Raw genomic sequence first — 21,792 nt, 5'->3', positions numbered from 1 at the left:
CCGTAGTATGCAAATAAAGTCAGTGTTTGGCGTCAGCCGACTCCAGTCGACTAATTGATTCCTCGGGGCTTCCTTCGCGGAACCGCTCGCGTTTCTCTAGTAAAGGTAGCGCAACCGGCGTGAGACACAGTAGCTTCCGGTGCAATCTTAACCGGTTAGCTTCCAGCACGTTCGACAGTTGTTAAATTCTCCCATCCCATTATTCGCGTGTCGCCACAGCCGGTTTACCATCCTTTCTCCCTCCCTATCTCTTTACCTGTCTCTATCTCCCGTGTCGATAAATGCAATATTGTTTCCTCGTTAAGTTCCGTCGCGTTACATTATTGGCGGTAAACGTCTAATCACAGCCGCACTTGCCTTGTAGGAAGTGCAGACTCGAGCGAAGCTTCGATAAGATTGCGCGCAGCCTCTCATTCGCAAAGATTTCGCCCCGAATTATTGTCACGTCGAGCTGTGCAGACGCCGTTGCTGCAAAACACTTCAAAGTGTTCATTTGCGGTATATACATATGACGAGAGAAAATATAGATTTCAATATTCGAAATGAGATGTTCATTTTCGCGAAATAAAGTGTTTCGAAAAATGTCAAGTTTAGACACTCAACTAATAACTATAATCTCTATGAATTATTGAGATCAATTTATATATGTAGTATTTATACTGCTCGTATCGAACATTGTGAATTATTGGATTAATTAAATGGATTCAATAAATGCATCAAACGTAATTAATAATGTGCACTAGAAATGTAAAATACTACGTGTTCTCTATTATAGTTGTCGATGATCATATTATCGTTATATTTAATATACTTTTATATTTTTTATCATAATAATTTACCTTTTTTAAAATTTTAAAATAGTTTTTACTAAATTCTCTACAATTTTAATTAATTAAATAGAAAGACGCATGTCAGAGAAAAATGCATGTTTTCTTTAATTAGAATATTACTGATTACTAGTTTGTCATATATTAATGCAACTTTATAAGCGTGTTTTTCATATTCAATTAAAAAATACGTCCATTTGAGGAGAAAATTTTAGATTCGCTATAAATATTCAATAATTCCCAATAGGCCGAAAAATTACGCTTGTTACTGAAAATAATCTACAAGCAAATAAATTCAGTTCCCTTCGGTTGCAAAAGCCAGCAGTAATAAATAGTCAATTTCTAGTGACAATTGGATTCTCTGGAGAATCGATGCCTTGCTTTCTCGCCCCGTCAGGTTTTCGTCCATAACCGTCATTCTTTCTAAGATACCGGCTTTTCTACCTCCTACACTTCCATTTTACCGCTTTCTTATTCTGTCGCTGACCTTTTCAGTCGTATCTTTTTCTCCCGGCAAGTTTTCGCCATAAAAAATTGTTCATCGAATTTTATTGGGATAAAACAATAAAAGCTCGCAATTAAAATCCCGAGGTTTAACAAGATTTTTTTCTAAATTATATATATTGTATATTGCTCGACTAATTGTTATTATACCTCTGTTTATAGTTACATATCGAAAAATTTGTTTCTGAAACTGTTACTTTCTGCAAACCCGCGCAATTTAATATTTTTACTATGCAAATTGACCGTGCATTCATATTCAACGAATCATTATTAGATGGCATGAATACGGTTCTCGTTGAAGCAATAAATTCAATATTAATCACATTACGGTTAAATATACTCGATTAAATAACTGAAAAATGTATTAATAATTAATTAATTAACATGCAGTGATATTATTATTATTTCCTAAATTAACGACACAAATAATAGAATGATATCTATGCTATGTAATTCATATGACATATATGTATAATGGCATTAATTTATGCTTCAAAAAACCCTCCATTGAGTGTTCCATTATTATATAATACATATATAATATTTTAAGAATTATATGTTTTAAATATTAAAATGCATATACAAATAAAACAAAGTTGTATGACTCTATGCTTCGAATAAAACAATAACATTATACAAATAAATTTTTGTAAACAAATGATAAAAAATAAACTCTCTCTCTCAATGAGTCTTTTAGTCAATGATATTCATGCATTTTTATGTAATTTTATAATGTGCATTATTTGTGTATTTTACGTGCGCCATATTCCGTCGCGCATGAACGTTATGGAAAATATCGAAACATCGTAAAATTTACATAAAAATTATATCAATTTCATTTGTAAGGCAAATGCACATCGCTGTACAATTTTACGAAGCGAACATGTTAACAGCCTTTATAGCGAACCTGCGGTAGATCTTGTGCTTTGACGACGCGACTAGCTACGCCTGTTCATGAATATTTTAGCAATCACAGGGCGCAACATTTTTGCACTTGTTTACACTTTTGAAACTCATGGTAAACGTGATGTTTTTTAGCGATAAATAGCGCGATATCCCTTTCTTGAAATAAAAAAATTTATTTATTTATATATATATGTATACATACACAAAAAAACATAATACTTCATTTTTTTGAAATAAGTCATTATTATATTATCTAAAGAGATTTTATATATATATATATATATATATATATATAATTATCTAAAAAGATTTATATATATATATATATATATATATATATATAAAATCTCTTTAGATAATATAACTTATTCCAAAAAATTAATGCAAATTAAGTATTGTAATTTTTTGACAAAATGTAGATTTGTTGATTAAAATGAACCATATCACTCCATCCAATTTAGATTACAAAACATATTCCTATTATTTACAATTGCAGATATTTGATAAAATGCATTTACATATTCATACATTATGTGCATGTGTATTACATGTTACACAGAGATGTATGTGCAACATTCTCGAACACGTGGTTATGCGGAGCTTTAGTGTAATCGATCGCTCATCTAGTTTGATGCAAAGTAGCCGCCATAATATGCATTATGTTGATCGATTGACTGCTCGGAGTATCGATATGCATGCCATCGCTACTGAGTTTCAATATATATCGCAATAAAACATAATCAACAAGAATGAATAAATCGAACTAATACGGCGCATAAGTAAATAAATCATGACGAATTAAATAAACTGATTCCCGCGATAACGTTATTGCACAGAATCAATATATATTTAGAATTATATTCATTTAATATGTAAATAAACATTTAAATAAACAAATCAAACGCTTTATTGTATATGCATACATATATATATAATGCAATTTTAATTGTCAAAAGTAAAACGCATTAATTTTCTCATAAAAAGGTAAAAGGTTCTCTTATAAAAATTGTTCATGTTTAATTAAAACACAAACAAGCAATATTAAATGCATCTTCCATTTAGACAATTATTATGTATAAACGAATTATATTATCGTGATGTGATTTCAAATTATTGATGAATGTAAATGTTAAAACGATTTCCAATCGATTGAAGTTTTCGTTCGTGGCATATAAAATTATTGCAAAAAGTTATTGCATGTTCTGACCAATCAAAGATTCAATATATAGGTAAAATCCTGTAGAACGCTTAATATCCTATTTTATTGATCTATAGAAAAAAGAGAAACTGCTAAGGAAAAAAAAAGTCCAGAAACCATTTAAAGTCGACATTTAAACTCGGAATGTCCAGTATTCAACTACAGTTAAGGTATCTTAAACACAAGTTCCGAATTGTAAAGCTAGTACTGATTTCCACGTAACTTTCAAACGAGGGAAGATGACCGGAACTTCCTATACAACTTCGCTAAGACCTGTAGCTTAGTTGACCGTTATATAGCTTGCTTCAGCTTCGTCCTACATATTACCTATTTTCATCTGCAGTTGTTTCATAGAATGGCTGCACTTCGCCGGTAAAGACGATGTATCGGGAATCAGCTTTTGCGAAATGAAAGAAACAACTGCTTCGAAAAGTTTGCGGAAACCCCTCGGGATGCTGCCCCGTCGGTTTAAGCTTTCTATAGCAACTTGTTACGGTTTACTGTTCGACCGATAAAGCGATACATTGCACAACACAAGCGATATACCCGGACGCTGTAAAAAGTGCCACAGAAATAAGATACGAGCGATCCAAATAAAGGATTGAATCGCCCTAACATATAAGAGTTCACACATTTATTTTTCAATCAATATATTGCTTCATTATTGACATTAAATGTCATCTTCTTGACGATAAATTCTCGTTATTTAATATTATTTTATATAAAAATAATATATTATTTTTATAATAATATAATTTTTTATATCATGTAATACTATATGTATTTTACAGGTATTATTAATATAATTATATCAATATATAATAATATATTAATTATAAAATTATCTTATATCGTTTTTTCGTTATAAAATTTTATAATCAAAATTAATCACGATCAACAAAATTGCCTAAAAATCTGCGTAGAATATATATTATACACATGTACACATATAATGTACGAAAATACGGATATTAATAAAAACACGAATACGTGTGTATGCAGAACGGAGGGAGGGAAGATCTAATATTTTATAGATAACCTGCGAAAATCAATACTCTTTTTTTCCACAAAAAAGAAAAAATGTAAAACGTTGAGCTAAAACTCAGTGAGCACAGTAAATACTGATTTTTTTTCACCGGTGTTTTCAGTTTGTGGTAATCCGGTTCGTAGCCGAATTTTCCGCTATTTGCACAGTACGAGTTATCCTATATGTGTATACATTTCATATGTGCATATGCAAGTATGCGAATAATACATGTAATCGAAGTTATTTCCCTCTGACCTAAATCTAGCAACGCACGACTCGAAGTAGGAACGTGAGGTGGAAAGCATTTACGTGGAAGCAGTAAATCTTACACTAGCGCGACGCTAAGTAGTGTGTTTAACAATCGCCAAACATATAAATATCGCGGTTACTTTAAACGCGCGCTGATAAATATGCCTGCGTTCGCGATTTAATCGAGCCAATAATAAACGACGCGTGATACTGTCAACATTTAGAGTCGTGCGACAGATGCGAAATGAATATTCGAAATTACGATGAGATCTAAGGTAAAAGGGAATATCGATGCGCGACGAAATTAATATTGTGCACCTATATCTTTAGCGTAATATCAAAGCAAGATATCGAAAGCTTTAATAAGGCTAGCTGCACGTTGTTATATCGAACATCGATAAGATTATTATTATTATTGTTATTATTATTGAATACAGATATATCGATTTATCGGAGAAAGTTGTTGAGCTTTTATTAATTATTATGCAACACACTAATTCGCGCAAATAAGATTTTTGAATTATAATATCGGTTAAATTGTATTGCCTGGATCGAAGTTCCGATTTTACAGAACATTCGTATTTACAAAGATAAGTATAACAAATGGATCAATAAATCTAGCAAGATTACGTACTAAATGTACAACAACGTATATGATTTCCTTTTTAAGTTTTATTATGTTGCAATATGAAAACATCTGCTAATAACAATTTTCTTAAAAATACATTTGTGTCGCGTGTTTTGAACAATTAGAAATATAAGATAAAAAAATTGCAGAGTGTATGAAATATTTATAAAAATAAGGAACAAAATTTCTGCTATGAGAAATATATCTCAATTGTATGACTTGCGGCTACAACTCTTTCGCAAAAAAAAAAAAAAAAAAAAAAAAAAAACTTTGCAGATTGCTTTATTTCGTAGGTTAAAAATGATCGAAATTCGATAAGCGTGATTCACTCTGCATTCATTAAATTAAATTTTTCGAGTAGTGTATCCGTTTTCAATGGAGGACCGAAGTTACGAGAATTGCGGTATATATATACCATTTACACGCAGTAAATTTGCATACAAGTTAGTTTTCGGTGGAAAACAATGATAAAAGAGGAGATTTCTGGAATTTAAATGTAAGCGGTGGTTTGTTATTAGTGGTAACGGCAAGTACGTTAAAATGCGCTTTGTTTGTTTGAGTTTCGCTGCGTGCGGGATTTGCAAAAATTATGTGATTTTTCGAACATAAAAATCAAAATAAATAAATTATTAATAGCACCAAAACCAGATATTTGCGTTCACACATTTTTAACGTTATTGCTAGAAATTTATATATGTATAAGGCGACAATATTTTCTTTATTGATAATAAATTTAACAGTATTTATTAAATTATGAATAATTTATGTAATTTGACACACACGTATGTAATTTGATCCGACTTTTGCACAATCAACACATTTAATAAATAGCAACATATTAAATGTCAATGTGTGTGAACCATTCTTCAATTTGCCAGATAGAAAATATACTAATATACGTTTATAAGTACGATAATAAATATTATAGCTATAGGTACATTTACTTAAATGCAACAGTATCGCAATAATAAACATAAATAGTAGTATAGCATTATTTATTACCAACGTTACGTTACAAAGCAACGTAAGCGCATCGCCGGGAAAATCTCCTGAACATATATTTTACTCGCGTATCTAGAATATTTTGCTATATGTTCTTCACCCCGTTTACTTCTCTCTAAAACGTAATGGCATTTCCCTCTAAGCAGAAATACGTGTACGTCGTCGTCATTATTTCGCTCTCATTTCCGTACATATGTATAATTTTACCCCTTACTACAGCCCATTTGTGCATACCTGCTCTCGAAGATATAGAGACTTGTCGTATAAATAATAAAACTAAACTATCTATCGATCTAGCCACCTACGCCTAGATTCCAAGAGAATCTACATAATCGTATGAATGTTTCGAGCAATGTAGTATTATATTCGAAAAATGCAATAAATAAAATGTTTGTTTTTTATTTTCTGCTTATTTCACGTAGTATAATTATATTTTACGTATTTTTAACAATATTAATGTAGTTCAATTATATTTTCTTTTAGAGAGAAAATACGAAAAACACATATAAAATCAAAAATCATAATTTATTTTAATTATTTATGTTACTTTAAATAATGTATTTTTGTATTCTGCTTTGAAAAGAGATATTATGCTACATTAATATTATACTACATTAAAAATAAACACAAATAAATATTTCACAGTTATTTATTGAATATCGCAAAATTATCGTATAAAAGAGATTAAATATCGACCCCTCATTTAATTTTCACGACTGAAAACGTCAAAGATCATAATTTGTTTTAATTATATAGTCGTCATTAAATATTTTGTAATAATCAGATTATTAATCAGCTGATGTTTATAATTGCACAATTTTTCTGTAAATCGTATACATAGCGAAACTCAAGCAAGACACTTTAAATGTACTTTATATTAAAGTAAAATTCACTTGAGAATAAAAAAAGATTCGAGAATAAAAATAGATCTCGTTAATTACAACGTAATTCTATTATTTGTTAACGTCGGGCAATTAAATTTTTCACGTAAAGTAAATATGTAACAAAAATAATGTTTTTCGTGTAATGAACAAATTATTAAAATTATGTTGGAATATTTTTAAAATATAATTATAACATAACAATAGCGAAAAGAACTTTTTGTCCTATTTTAACGTTTAACATCAATTTTGTCCAGGTCTGTTTATACAAGCAATGCATAATATCACAATGTTTTGTTTGAACACATACGCGACTCGCTTTATCCGCATAAAATTAATTTTTGATATTAATAATTATTTGTATAGTATGCACTCGTATCTCTTCTTTGTTTTAAATGGCGCGAAAAATAATTTCCCACAAATCCGCATCGTCATTTGCAGCCTCAATTCCTCGCGCGCGCATGCAAATTACATGTTAATTAATCACATCTATAAATCACATGTTACATGTGACGTGTGTTACGCTGTTGATGAAAAGGTTAACTCTTAATGTGACACGCGTATTGTACCCTGCGTCTCATTTGCGGCAGAAAATGAAGAATATCAAAGCGAACATTGAATTCTTAATCGCGTGTAAGCTTTATAAATGCTATTACAATTAGTTGCCTCCAATTTTTTTACCGATCGCGAAAACAAAAACGAAAAAAAGCGCATAAAAGATTAATTCACAACGCGCGATTCTTCTTTCTCTTGAAATAATAATAATTGAGAAACTAAGATAATTTGTGCAAAACTCAACACACTTTATTACATAAAATCTTCATAGACCTCCGTTCGAGTCTCTTCCGTTTAATAATCTCGCGATATTTTCCACTCAAATCCCCACTTTCCCTTGTAAAATAGCTTTAGCTTACTCGGGCAAATATCGTTCTTGCCCGTTACCGAACGCATCGGCGAAGATTGGATCGCTGAAACTCAACCACGTGGGAAATCATGATTATCGTTAAGTCATAATCGACATTTCCTGCACAAGTCGTCGAAATTCAGAGGGGACAAATATTTGCCGCGAGGCTCCATTGATTCGCGTCCGTTTGATTACAAGTTGTTTCCATCCGCATCATTACACCGTCGTCGCGATGAAATAACCATTGGTTATCGAAAAGATAATGAAGAAAAAGCCATATAAATATCGAGCAAATCCACGCGTATCCTACCTCTTTAAATACCAAAACGACCGCAATTCATCGCCGTAATCATCGATATATTCCACAAAATGTATATTAAAGAGTTCATTCCGCCCGAGAAATGTAATACCGTCTTGATGTAGCTTTATACGCTACAATAATTTCACGTTAAATGCACACATTTTAAACTGGTTGAAGTTTAAAATATTCCTGGAGTGATTTTTTAAAATTGAAAATTGTTCAGTTTCTAAAATCATTTTTAATCGCTAAAAAAAATTATAATTACTAATATTTATTAGTATCGTAATACTTAATACTTATTAATTTAATAATTCTTTAATATAATTGTTAAAATAACTTTAACATATATAAATATATAATATAAAATTATTTTAATAAAATAATTTTATTAAATAATTATTTTTAATTTCTCTATTCTTCTGTATACTTGTCATTATTCATTTGCATAGAAAACAAAGGCAGACTCAGTCAAAAGTGCACGTATGAGAAAATGCATTTTGTGCAAATTGCAAAGATTTTTTGCGCAATGCGTTCCAGATGTTATTATATAACTCCCTTGAACGGAGGGTTAAAAGAGTTATAAGAGATTGTGCAAATTCCTCCTCCTTTTCTTACACTCACATTTAAAGTGCCGGCCGCGAAAGCGAAGTAACTTTTAAGTGCCTAGCAAAAGGGAGAGTTTACGGACATCTGTTTCTCCAAGTTCTCTCGCTCTTCTTATTTTCGATGCTAACAGCTCTGAAAGAGTCGTCGGCAACGCTTTTACATGACGTAAAGGAGTAACGTTATGGCTAATTAACAGTAAACTGTTAATTGCAAACTTTTAATTATATTTTTATATAGCAATTATGTTTATTCGACACGAAATTACCAATTTTTTATTTCTTTTGCATTTTAATCTTAGATATTGTATAAATTCTTACGAATGTGTATAAATACGATATAAAATAATTTTTAAATTAGAAAAAATCTATCTCTCGAGAAAATTTTATTTTACCAGTTATCTTATAGACTAAATATACTTCTGCGTAATATAAACTTTAAGCTATGATGTAGCTAAAATATTAATATAATATAATATATTACTATACGTGAAAAAATTATACTTGCTGATACGAGATTCATATAAATAAAGAATCGAAAGAGAGAATCATCAGGAAAAATAAAGACTCTTGTGATTTCTGTATGTAAGAGAATTCAAAGTTTCAAATTTTCTATTCAAATAATACGAAATTATCGATTCAACGAGATAAATATCGAATACGAATTCAACGAACGCTAATATGTAAATTAATGTGCAAATATTCGCAATTTGTCAAAAAGCGAGAAACCGCGATTTTCATCGATATTTTGGTACGTGAGAGTAAACAAAAATGCTTGTATCATCGCATTCATTTATCTCGACACCCGGCAATGCACACAGCTGGTGACTTTAATAATTTTTCTCTCGACTGTTTCTCGAATATATATTAAGAAAATATATTTTATGTCCAGTTTTATTAAAATTTTATGCGCTTCCGACTCGGAAGCGAAACGTTATACTGCAGCTGCATCACGCGCGACTGACATTCCAGAAATCATCTGCGTGTCGACCGGGAAATATATATATGTATACTTATACATATAACACGTCACAAACTGAATATCTGATCTTTATCAAAATTTACTTGCCTCGCTTATTTTTTTTCTCCAAATTATTGGAATATATAAATCGTATTCGATTTTTATACATCGATAACTATGCGCAACAATTTTGCAACAAAATTGATTTACTATTGTGTATTATAATATAAAAAATTATATTTTTATTTATTATTATATATTATATTATTTATATATTATTATATTTATAATTACATTATACTATTTATATATGAAAAATGCCACGTCGCTATCTTAATAAAACATTCGCATAATTCAATCGAATAAATAGTTATTCCCTTTATTTTTGCTCGTTCGCGGAAGTAATTATACTACAGTTTCCGCGGCTTTGTACAGATTATTCTCTTTATACGAAAGTCTGGCATGCTTCATCTCATCCCCCTCGTATTAAATCAGACTCGGATTTCTGGAGTTGAGCATCCGTGCAAGAGCCGGTGGACGTGCCGGCGAGTGATTTCGCCAACAATGATTCCCGCGTCTGAAGCCCTCGGATGCAGAAATATGTAGATTCTCTTCCGAGGGGGGTTAATTCCGTTTGTAGAAGCAAAACGGGGTCAGCTCTCCGTGTGCTTTGCGAGAAGAAAGGATCGCGTGGGGATAGTTTTTGCATTATTTTTTTTATTCAACGACCGAAAACCGCGCGATAATTACGAAACTACACTTATACAAATTATCAATGACGTCGATTGCGAGAGAATTCGGTTTCGCAAAATGTCCTGCGAAATCTTCCCAATAATAAAAAAATTGTGTCACTTTGATCGCGCACTGTGTATTAAATATTTTTAAAGAAATACTTTATGGATAAAATCTTTATGAAAAAAAGCGAATATACATATACTACAAAGTTTAATAACTTAAGAGTGATAATAAAAATAATCACAAAATATTCAGTTAAAGTGCTATACATATAATACTAATATACATATAATATAAATAAATATTTATCTGTTTTGAAAAAGGATTTCTTATATCACATAAATATTTTTCACAAAAAATCAATATTATTAGTTTAAAAAAAAATGATGTATAAAATAGTATTGAAGTGAATCTTTATTTGAATAATTAAATAATTTTTTTTCAGCGTATATTCATTTCAGACAATGTCTAATAAAATTAATAAAAATGCTACAAAAAAAATAAAACTGAAAACATAAAAATTATACTGAATTTATATAAATATTTTGATAAAAAACTTTAAAATTAAAAAAAATTTATTCGCACAAAGACTTCAAATTCAATTATAAATCTATAATGAATGGAATTTCATACATCTGTATGTTTATTTAGTAATATATAAAGTTATATAAAGTTATATTTATAACTATTTAATTAATATCGAATAATATACAGTTATCTTTCTTTCTCTCTCCTATCTCCCTATCTCTCTCTTCCTCTATCTTTGTTTCATATTACACCATATATGATGGCTACGCAGACGTGACTTGCATTATATTTTATAGAAAATTCTGACAAAACGCACACTGTAACTAAAACCACAATCATGCATAACTCGGTAAAATCACGTTCGATTCAAAACGTTGTGTCACAAATATTTCTGCTTCCCGTTGACCGACAATAACCGAGCGTTTTATACAGCAATATATATATATATATATATGTGTGTGTGTGTATGTGTGTATGTGTGTGTGTACTCATATCACAGTTTTAATGCAAAAATATCGTTTGTAAATATCAAACCATGTTTCAAAGAGAAGCACGTTTTAACTCGTAATCAACCGGGAGGACAGAAAAATGTCATAAAAAAGAATAATAACCAATTATAAATCGTCGTGAAAAAAAGTGTAGTCTAAATTTGTGAAAATATATGAATATCAGCTACAAAGAGACTATTTTACGTCGACAGAATTTTGAAATACTACTTGAAATAAAAAATAATTAGCTAATATTATATATAAATTTGAAAAAGAACTCAATTTTAATTCAAAGACTGGAAATAAATGAAACATAGTAAAAAAATTAATACAAGAAAATTATGTGATAATATCTGCAAAAAAAATGACATTCCGAAAAAATTAATATCTCGACTAATTAAAAAATTAATTGCGGACAATAATCCGATTTAAATCAGCTCTGCTGGTCCCCGCTTGCGGTGTCTTTGTGATGGTTTAGCCCGCAACGTTGTGCAATTAAAGTTTAATTACATTTGTTGTGACGTAACGACAGCAATTACGCAACCTAACAGTAACTCGATGTCACGATAAAGCATTACTATATCGATACATCGCTACGTAGATGCGTCGCTAAAGCTAAGTAACAGATTAATTTCCACCCCGCTGTGACACAATTGTTTACTCTACTAATCGAAACTTATCGCATACGTTGATTACATAAGTCTATATATATATATATATGTAGGTTAATATTTTAAATATAATAATAAATCTGAAGGAATATTCGACATATATCGCATCAATAAAATATTATATTTGTTCTTCGTACTTATTGTTAGTTGAAAATATAATATTTTACTATTGATGTGATATACATATATTATATGTATGTATAGAATACGTCTCTTGGTCTTTTCCCTATTTATTTCGTAATTAGCAACTTTTATTCAAATATGAATAAGGCATGTTAATAAATTAATTTGATGTAAGTTAAAATTAAAATTAATTTCTTTTCAATAAACTATTAAAAGCGCAACTTTTCTATATGTTAATTATTACAAAAATAAAACTTTAAATTAAAAGAAAAAATTAAAGAAAATTAATAAATAAAAAAAAAGTAACAAAGTACGTTTCAAAACTCATTTAAATTCTCTCGGGACATAATTAACCAAGATTTTTAAAAATTTTTAATATATTATATAATTTTTTACGAGCATCAAAATTTGCAAAACAATCCCGATGTGCGTTATATTTCGAGTCATAACTCCTGCAATTGAATGCACATCGCTGATCCAGTTCGGCGGATCACATCAGTTACAACGACGAACATCCCTCACGACACTTCCCTTTCCCACTCCGCATCTACACACATAAGCTATGCATGCGTGTTTATGCAAGTTGATTACCCGTCGCGCACAGCTGTCGGGAATTGTCCGATAGACAAAGGCACGAGGATTCGCCTCGTGGAAGATTTGTGTGAGTGATTTGCGCGGCATTATAGCACATCCTGTGAAGGATACTCTTCCGCTGGATCAATATTCCGAATCGATTGCAGTAATTATGTAAATCGCAATATCAAGTGATATCGAGCTATTATATCGATGCATAATTTTCTATCGAGTAAGATATTTTCCGCATATTTATAAAAATAAAATTTTAAACTAAACTATTAAAATGAAGAAATAATTTTAAAAAATTAATAAGTAATGATTGATAAATATATAATAGTATTACATAAATAATAAATAATATATAATTAATATATAATATTATCAAATAATAGTGAAGAAAATTATTATAAATGAAAAAATGAATAAAAAAGTTTCGCAACTCATTTTCATTCTCGAGATTTGTTTTTGAAAGAAAATTCTTGTATATCATTTACTTATATCTGTTTAAAAGAGAGATAAACTTCGGTATATAAAAAATAAACTCAATATACATACTATTAATCATCATCGATGTGCAAATCGAACTGACATTAGAATCCGCGTGTTATGGGTTATTATTATAAACTTGCTAATTTGCAGCAGCATTATCGATTTCTGTTCGCTCCAACGCTCCCATGTAAAATACATAGTGCTTTATATTCCTGACAACGAGCACAAGATTCGCATCTCTAACAGCGAAGTAATTTAAACTCCGCTGTTGTTGACTTTGCGGAAGAAGTTTATATCTTAATCGTTAAGACATTAAAGTTCAGACAATCTGACATGACACAGATTTATGTTTTCAGTGTAAGTAGAACATATACCAAAGTATACGCCAAGTTCTAATTAACTGAATATTATATTACGCGACTCTGTACCATTAGATAACATATGTGCATAGTGTTTAATTACTTTAATTATACGTTTATACTTTATATATATTTTATGCTAAGAAATTTCTTCCGTTCCTTAATTAAGTCTCCCCTGCATTTTCTTTGATATAGAATAATGCGTTTCGCGAAAAGATATCTTTTTTAATACCAAATATCATTCAAAAATTTTACCAACATTGAAGAAATTAAATGTCCCCCTTAAATTCTTTCTCGCATGTGTTATTTAATTATTGCCGTATTTCATCGTAAAAAAAAAGCATTATTTGTTATTCGTCGAACGAAACGCTCGAGAGGTGTGAACAATAAAGTCTTTTAATTTACTGGAAACACAAGAGAGTTCGGTGCTTTAAGTAAGACAAAGTGCGAGATAAATTTCGCGCCACAATTCGAGAACGGACAAGAAGATTCGGAAGGAAGAAGTGAGGGAAAAAGAAATAAAAAGCATTTTTTTCCGCTTCCGAGACTATACCACAAAGAGCGCAATTTTATATTATCCGGCAGCTCCACAAGTCATCAGGAGATAGGAAAACAAACCGGATGTATTCGAGAGCATTGTCATCCGTTCGCTATCGAGCTCGATCATACTCATTCGGATCTTTTTTTCTGCTTCATCGACTTTGTGTTATATGTCGACTGGTCAGACAGATAGGCGAGCGATGTGTTTTTATTCTTGCTATACGGATGAGTTATATTATAAATTCAAAAAAAATATTCTGTATGTAATACTTAGTTTTTAAAAAAATTATCTTGGTAGAAAATTGTTATTCTTCACAATTAAAATGTTTAAAAATATTTATCACTAACATGAAAAATTGGTAAGCATTAAAATTTTATCAATATAAATAATTTTAATATTTCTTTCAATTTTTTAAGTGCAAGTTTTTATTACGAGGCTTGTGAATTAAAACTAAATTATCATCGAGTTGCAATTAAGAGATATTAATAGATAACAAAAATTTGTTTCTTTATTTTATCTTGAATAAAAAATGTTTACTCATCATAATTAAAAGATTCAAAAATATTTATCCGAAAGAATCAGTAACATGAAATTTTACTATTTTTCTCTGAATTTTTTAGTACGAACTTATTACGTATTATTTATATAATATATGAAACAGAGCAGAATCTCCGAAAGCAACGTCTACCTAAAATCAATCGAACTTCTATTTTAATAATTTTTATAATTCAAAACTATTGATTGCCGATAATATATTGAATTTCTCGACATTATTTTCGTAAGGAAAAATAATTTCAATTTTCGGAAACACTAATAAGGAAACCCCGTATAATGCCTTAGTTGTGATACACCTAATCCACCTTTCTCGCTGCTTCTCCTCAGAACTCCTCAACGTTGAGGGTCGGTCTCGAGCAGTTGCCGCTCGAGGCGAACAACGTCGATGCAGTATTTGGGTAACGACACGACCTCGTCTCACGATGTAACCACGTCTTCGAAGGTATACTATAATATACGCCACCGGCGTAAAACATCGAGCCATTATACCATGACGCAGATGCGAATATCGAATTCCGGCTTTGCTTTCGATAAGAAATACCGGTGAAAAAGCCGCATTTACGAGGAGATTTCGCATGATACATCGATATATTCTTGAGTGCACTGCACTGAGCCTCGCAATAATAAATAGATGATTGATGAATATCTCATTCTCAATTCGATCAAATTTTTTTTAAATCCGACAGGGAAACCTCGAGAATCCGAAAATTTTGATTTTGATCAAATTTTACACGTATTCTTGAATATTTTTCAAATATCCAGAAAAGCAAAGAGTCGTTTTACAATTAACACCTTAATTCCAATTTAATTTTTCCTAATAAAAATTTGAAACATATTTCATTATATCTATTACATGCATGATTATAATATTTAATTTCGATTTTTTTTTTAATTTTAAAGCAATACGATATTGAATCTAAATTTTTCTCTACACACACAAGCACATCATTAATAAGACACAACTAAATATTAAAGTGTTTGTAAAATAGTATACTAAATGTCGAAGGTGAATTGATGTATTTTCGAGTTCATTATCTTTCTCTCTCTCTCTCTCTCTTTTCTCTCTCCTTCCACTCTATCTCTTATCGTCAGCCATATATTACCTCGTGACACGTATCGCGACTTTCACGGTGCAAGAAATATCGGGGGTTTATATCTCGTAGCTGCACACCATCGAAGCTATCCCGTAGATCAAACAACGCGCGCTTGTCCCGAGTTAAATTCGATGGCGGATGATGTAAATATAATATGCTCGAGACTCTCTCGCGATTACTTGGAAACAGTTTGCCACCGTGGAAATGCTTTCGGATATCTAGAGGTAACAACCTTCTTATCTATTCGCCGAGTCGTAAGATGAACGACCGCGTCAACTATGAATGTTGTCCGAAACTTTCCTTTCGTGGTGCATTATAACCCTGCGACACGATTTGAAACGACTTGATTTTAAGACCAGGAAGGAACGAGAATTTTATCTATTAAATTCACCACAGTTCGGATTTTCAATCTTTATTACTTTTTTGTTCTTGTTTTATTAAATTAAATTCATTAGATTCATTATTAATAAGAGTTACAATTCACACGGAATTTATAATTATAATAATATTTATAATTTATAATTTGATAACTATTATAATTTATAATCTTCCCCACAGAATTTATAATATTAATGCAATATCAGAATTTATAATCACACGATCAAATTTTAATCTATAATCACAATACAAATATTGATCATATTTCTAAAACTTCTCGAATAAAACTTGGATTTTTTTCTCTTTCTCTCCCTCCAAAAGAGAACTCTTAATCTGAAATTCGATCACAGAATTAATGTAACATCAGAATTTAATCTACAACTTTGACCACACTTAATTACACTTTTAATTTTTCGAAAACAATTTTTAATTATTTTAAAATTATATTTTATTTTTAAAATTGCTTGAAATTTTAAATTTTATTTTTAGATCCTCTCTCTCCTTATCTCTATCTCTCCAAACGAGCTCTTAAAATATCAAGAGACTTCAGCAAGACGCGTATAAAGTATCGGGGGAGGCAAACAACGCCTCGGCGAAGAGCGCTAAATAGTCCGAGGTCCGATCAAAATTACAGCAGTAATTCTCTGGTCGGGGAGCAAAGAGAGCCAGAGGCAGATGTACAAACAACCGTCGGTCTTTCTCGTTTCTCCTTTTCCCGGAGGAACAATTCACCCGTCCGGTTCCTTCCGGCCGACCGTAAATCCCGGAACCGCGAGATGACATTACGAGAGAGAAGAGATCATAACTTCATATCTCTCATCGCAGTCGCCGTTCAAATCAAGCACCAAAACCACGCATTCACGCTCCGTCAATATATTTCCGCAAGATTTTTCCACGAGAGATTTAAACAAAGAAAGATAAATCTTCGATATAGAGGTGATCTCCACCAAATTTTTTGAAACTTACATATTTTTAAAACATATAGGAATTAAATCTCTCAAGAAAAAGTGTTGCTCTTATTTCATTTTTGATAAATGTTCCTCCTCTCAGTTTGATAAATATTTTATATTGATAAAATAAATAAGATGATGTGGGAATAGTATCCCTCTTATTTATTAATGTAAGGTTTATGTGTTTATTTTTAGAAAATATTGTTTTATACACAGAGAGAATTTTCTGCTAGAATTTATTTTAAAAATCATGTAACCGCGGAATAATATCTATCACAATAAGATATAAAATACGTTCGAGTGATTTTACTAAGTACATATTAATATTTTTTATTGTGGTAAATATTAATCAGAGAAACTCTTATAAAAATTCTTCCAGTACCATATTGTTTTCTATAACCATAATTTTCAGGGTAAATTCTAAGAGAAAATTCTCTCCGTGTAAAAGAGTGAAAAGTAAATGTGAAAGCCCTCCCCAAAAAATTCTAATTTCAATTATTTCTTTTATAAAATATGTATATACAATTTTACGCGCGTTAAACACGAAAAAAAAAATAGTCAATGTAACCAAATTTAAAAAAATAGTCAAATGTAACCAAATTTTAGCTGTTCCTAAAAAGTTATCATGCCTAAATTTTAGCTACAACAAATAATATTTTTTTAGTTTAGTGAAGAATTCTATAGCTAAAAAATATTAGTTATCATAGCTAAAATTTAGCTACAATAGATAATTTTTTTCCTTGAATAATTCATGTAATTGATCATCACGCAAATAACTGACAATGCAGCAGTCATGTGCGCAACATATATGAAAAACTGACTCAATCAAGTAAGAGAAATGCATAGAATAGCGCGCGTTTTCGCGCGAAACATCATTATTTATCGATGCAAAGAGGCAGCATAAAGTGATTTTTTTTTCTTCGAGAGATGATTCTTTTTCCGACGTCGAGGAAAAGAACTCGCGAACTAAACGAACTCGACTCGCGTAACATAATTAATTGGTAAAATCGTCGAGCCGTGATAAGGTAAATAATCACGGTGCCGCGTGCACATTTTTTTGCACCGGACATTAAATGACGGCTATAAAACGTACGACATTTTCCAGTTTCCAGTGCTCCCGCGAGGTCGAGAGCGTTAAATTACGCAATCGGTGATTAAAGCCTACGATTTATTAAGAATACAAATATCGCGGTTGCGGGGAAAATATATATTTGCGCCATCATCGTATTTGACATAACCACTTGTCTCGCAGCGACCAAACCGCGAAAATTCTATATATATTTTATATATATATATAAATGCGTAAATTGAGAGAGCTCGGGAGTCTGTAAATTTGCTATGCCAAAATAATTGTATCAGGCATCCAGATACTTCAATAAATTTTTAATAAAAATAAAATCATTAACACATAATGACGCAACATTTCCAATAATGAAATTTCCATTTTAATTTTCCATTTTAATTAACAGCATATGTAAAATAGTTATGAATATTATAGATACATTATATATTATAATGTTGTATTATGTTGTAAATTCTCGCTGAATATTTAAATATTATGTTTTCCACATTAATTTTAATTTACTTGCAAAGACAAAATAATAAAAAAATTTATTTAAATCAGAGTTTTATATAAGTATTTTATATTTCAGATCTTCCTCTTATTGTTAGCTATGATAATGAAAATAAATTTCTCTTCCCTGTTTTCACACAAGATAAAATTGCTTATTCTTTTGTTACACTATAAAAAAATTCTAAAAATGTTTCACTTTTGTCATATATTTTTGTTTGTATTTGTTTTCGTATTATATATACTATATTTATTATTATTTCACATGAAATATATTCACATTATGCAATAAAACTGTTTAATTAGAATGGAATATTTTTGTATTAAGGTACACAATCATGAATTTACCTTTGTTAATCACTCTGCATTTGAAGCTAAAACTCCAGGTCATAAAACTGTCGGTTTATTTAATCCAAAAGGATAAATAAAAAAATGCACAATCTTTCGTACGCGAAAATAAAGGGCAGCAAAATCGCACGATTGCGTAATTAAGCCTGTGAACGGCCGCGGTTCCGACAGGACGAGTTATTAGTCGTGACATTAGTTTACGGCATGAATACGTTGGCTTAATTAATTGGCAGCTATTCCCCGGACAGCGTGTAACTACAGATTACCAATTATAGCGACACCCTTCGAAATTTCCGAGAGATGATCGCCTATCCCCGGCTTTTCGATACCGTGCGATACGAGGCGGGAAGGCATCAGCTGATTACATAATAACATTTTACGCGGGTCGAAAATTATGAAGCCCGCTCGGCACGTTACGGATTTTCGGAAAACACATTTAAAAATATATATTCGTTTTAATTGAACGTATATTGCAGCGCCAATTATACGCTTGCAATTTTATATCACACATTGAAAGCTTATTAAATATTAATTATTTATTCATCTCAAATTTTTAACAAAATTCGTAAAACTTTTCGTATTATTTAAATTATTTTTCGCCAAAAGTTGGCTCATACAAATGGATATTAATTATGATTTATACAAATCCCCCGCCAAAAAAGCACGACGCAGTTGTGTCAACATTATCATGCAAGCAAATAGAAAGAAATAAAATAAGTAATACTAAATATAAACAATATTCACCGGTTGGTACCCTGATGTCATAATATCCTCGACTGGTCCAAACGTCGTTACATCCAAACATTCGTTCACACGAATACGCAGCGTCAGAAAAACTCGGCACACCCGATATATGTATATTTGTACACGCGAGACTCCGCTAAAAAGGAAATGTATATCGATTTCGCCGAAACGCTTTCAAAGCGACACGACTCAATTTAAATAGTAACCTCACTCCACTCCGCGACGCGACATATTTTTTATCATTCACTCGCGAACTCGCGTATCGATCGAAAATACAAATATTATCGTCGCGCACTTTTCAATCACAAAAATTCACTATTTCAAATATACTAAAACATTCCTCGTATTATTCGGCACTTCCGACACTCGGTCGCGCGCGAGATTCAACGAAAACAGCTGATCTATCACGTCGAACGATAGTAACTCGTCCTTCCGGCGACAACTTCGCGCCGTTCCGCGCGAGCCGACTTACTTCTTCTCGCTCTAACCCGCAAAATACCGGCAGAAAATGCATGCTCGTTGACGCGCGCGTCGATTAACACGAAAGTGCCCACGTGATAATTTCGATGCACGATCACTTCTCGTGCGATCCGACACTCCCGTTCGTGCGCGAGAGAGAGAAATATCGGGCGAAAATCACGGAGCTATTTCGCCAACAACCTTCCGATTGACGCGTCCCGTGAGGAATGAGACGCGAGCGCGCCACATTCAAAACAAAAATAGTCGAAAAAAAAAGTTAGTGTATTTAACTTGGAAATTTTGCGAGATAACAGTTCACCGTGAAACGTGACTAATTGAAACAAGAATAGTGGCACCAACCATTCCCTTCTTTTTTTTCTCCTCTCTCCTTCTTCACTGCTGATAAATGAAAGTTTCAATATTTTTTATTACAATTATTTATTATAAATTTATAAAAATATTTATTGATTTGAAGTTACGTTGACAAAGAAATGAACTGTTTCATATGATTTTTATATAAATAAAATTAATAAGATATATTATAAATTAAGCTTATTGAACAACATTCAATTTTGCTATTAATTAAAATATTATTTATATAATTTTAGCTTCAAACTAAATTATTCGCAATATTTCAATGAAAGATTGCGAATAATTTATGAAATTTCTCTTGTGAAAAATAAGTAATTAATTCGATTTACATTCATTCATTTCGATCACAAAGAAAATAATTAATTGCTATCGTAATTGATTAATAAATAAATCAGCTTGATATTTTGCATAATAATCGACTTTGTTACACAATTTAATACTCACGACACATTTTTTTATTTCAGAATAAGAAAACACAAAATTAAAAAAATGTATACATGCTATATGATAATTTCTTTTCAAATTATTTGTTTTATTTAATTTAAATTCAACTCAATATCCATTAAATCGATTTACATTCAAATCCTCAAGTCTTGACACATTTATGGAGCACTTAAAAATAAACTCGTTTCTTCCTTCCTGGTAAATTATTATCGACGTCCCGAGAAAACTCAACTTCAAGTGTTAATGCACTATTTTATCTTTATTATTATAAAAAATAATGAATATAAATAATGCACCTTGACAGCAATTTCTCGGATGACAATACTTTACGTTATTTAAATAGTATTTTAACTGAATGCAAAATTTATTGTTGTTAAA

The 21,792-nt window shown here is 30.8% G+C and overlaps 1 protein-coding gene across 6 annotated transcripts in view; it reads right to left on the bottom strand.

Annotated features, from left to right (window-relative positions):
- Positions 1-21,792, bottom strand: part of LOC114930018 (dipeptidyl peptidase 4 omega) — a 373,400-nt gene that overhangs the window by 206,938 nt on the left and 144,670 nt on the right. Inside the window, exon 1 of one of the 6 annotated variants that reach the window (XM_029301757.2) lies at positions 20,140-20,808. The exons of the other annotated variants lie outside the window; for them this stretch is intronic. Within the exon in view, the coding sequence (XP_029157590.1) occupies positions 20,140-20,160 (21 nt within the window). The 5' untranslated portion in view covers positions 20,161-20,808. Of the gene's footprint in view, positions 1-20,139; positions 20,809-21,792 lie in introns of those variants that run through there. 6 annotated transcript variants of the gene reach the window in all.

The sequence above is a fragment of the Nylanderia fulva genome, unplaced genomic scaffold (genome assembly GCF_048542155.1).
Source record: "Nylanderia fulva isolate GAGA-0341 unplaced genomic scaffold, ASM4854215v1 Scaffold9, whole genome shotgun sequence".
Lineage (NCBI taxonomy): Eukaryota > Metazoa > Arthropoda > Insecta > Hymenoptera > Formicidae > Nylanderia > Nylanderia fulva.
The sequence above is the reverse complement of the archived record's forward strand: the minus strand, read 5'-3'. Positions and strand labels throughout refer to the sequence as shown.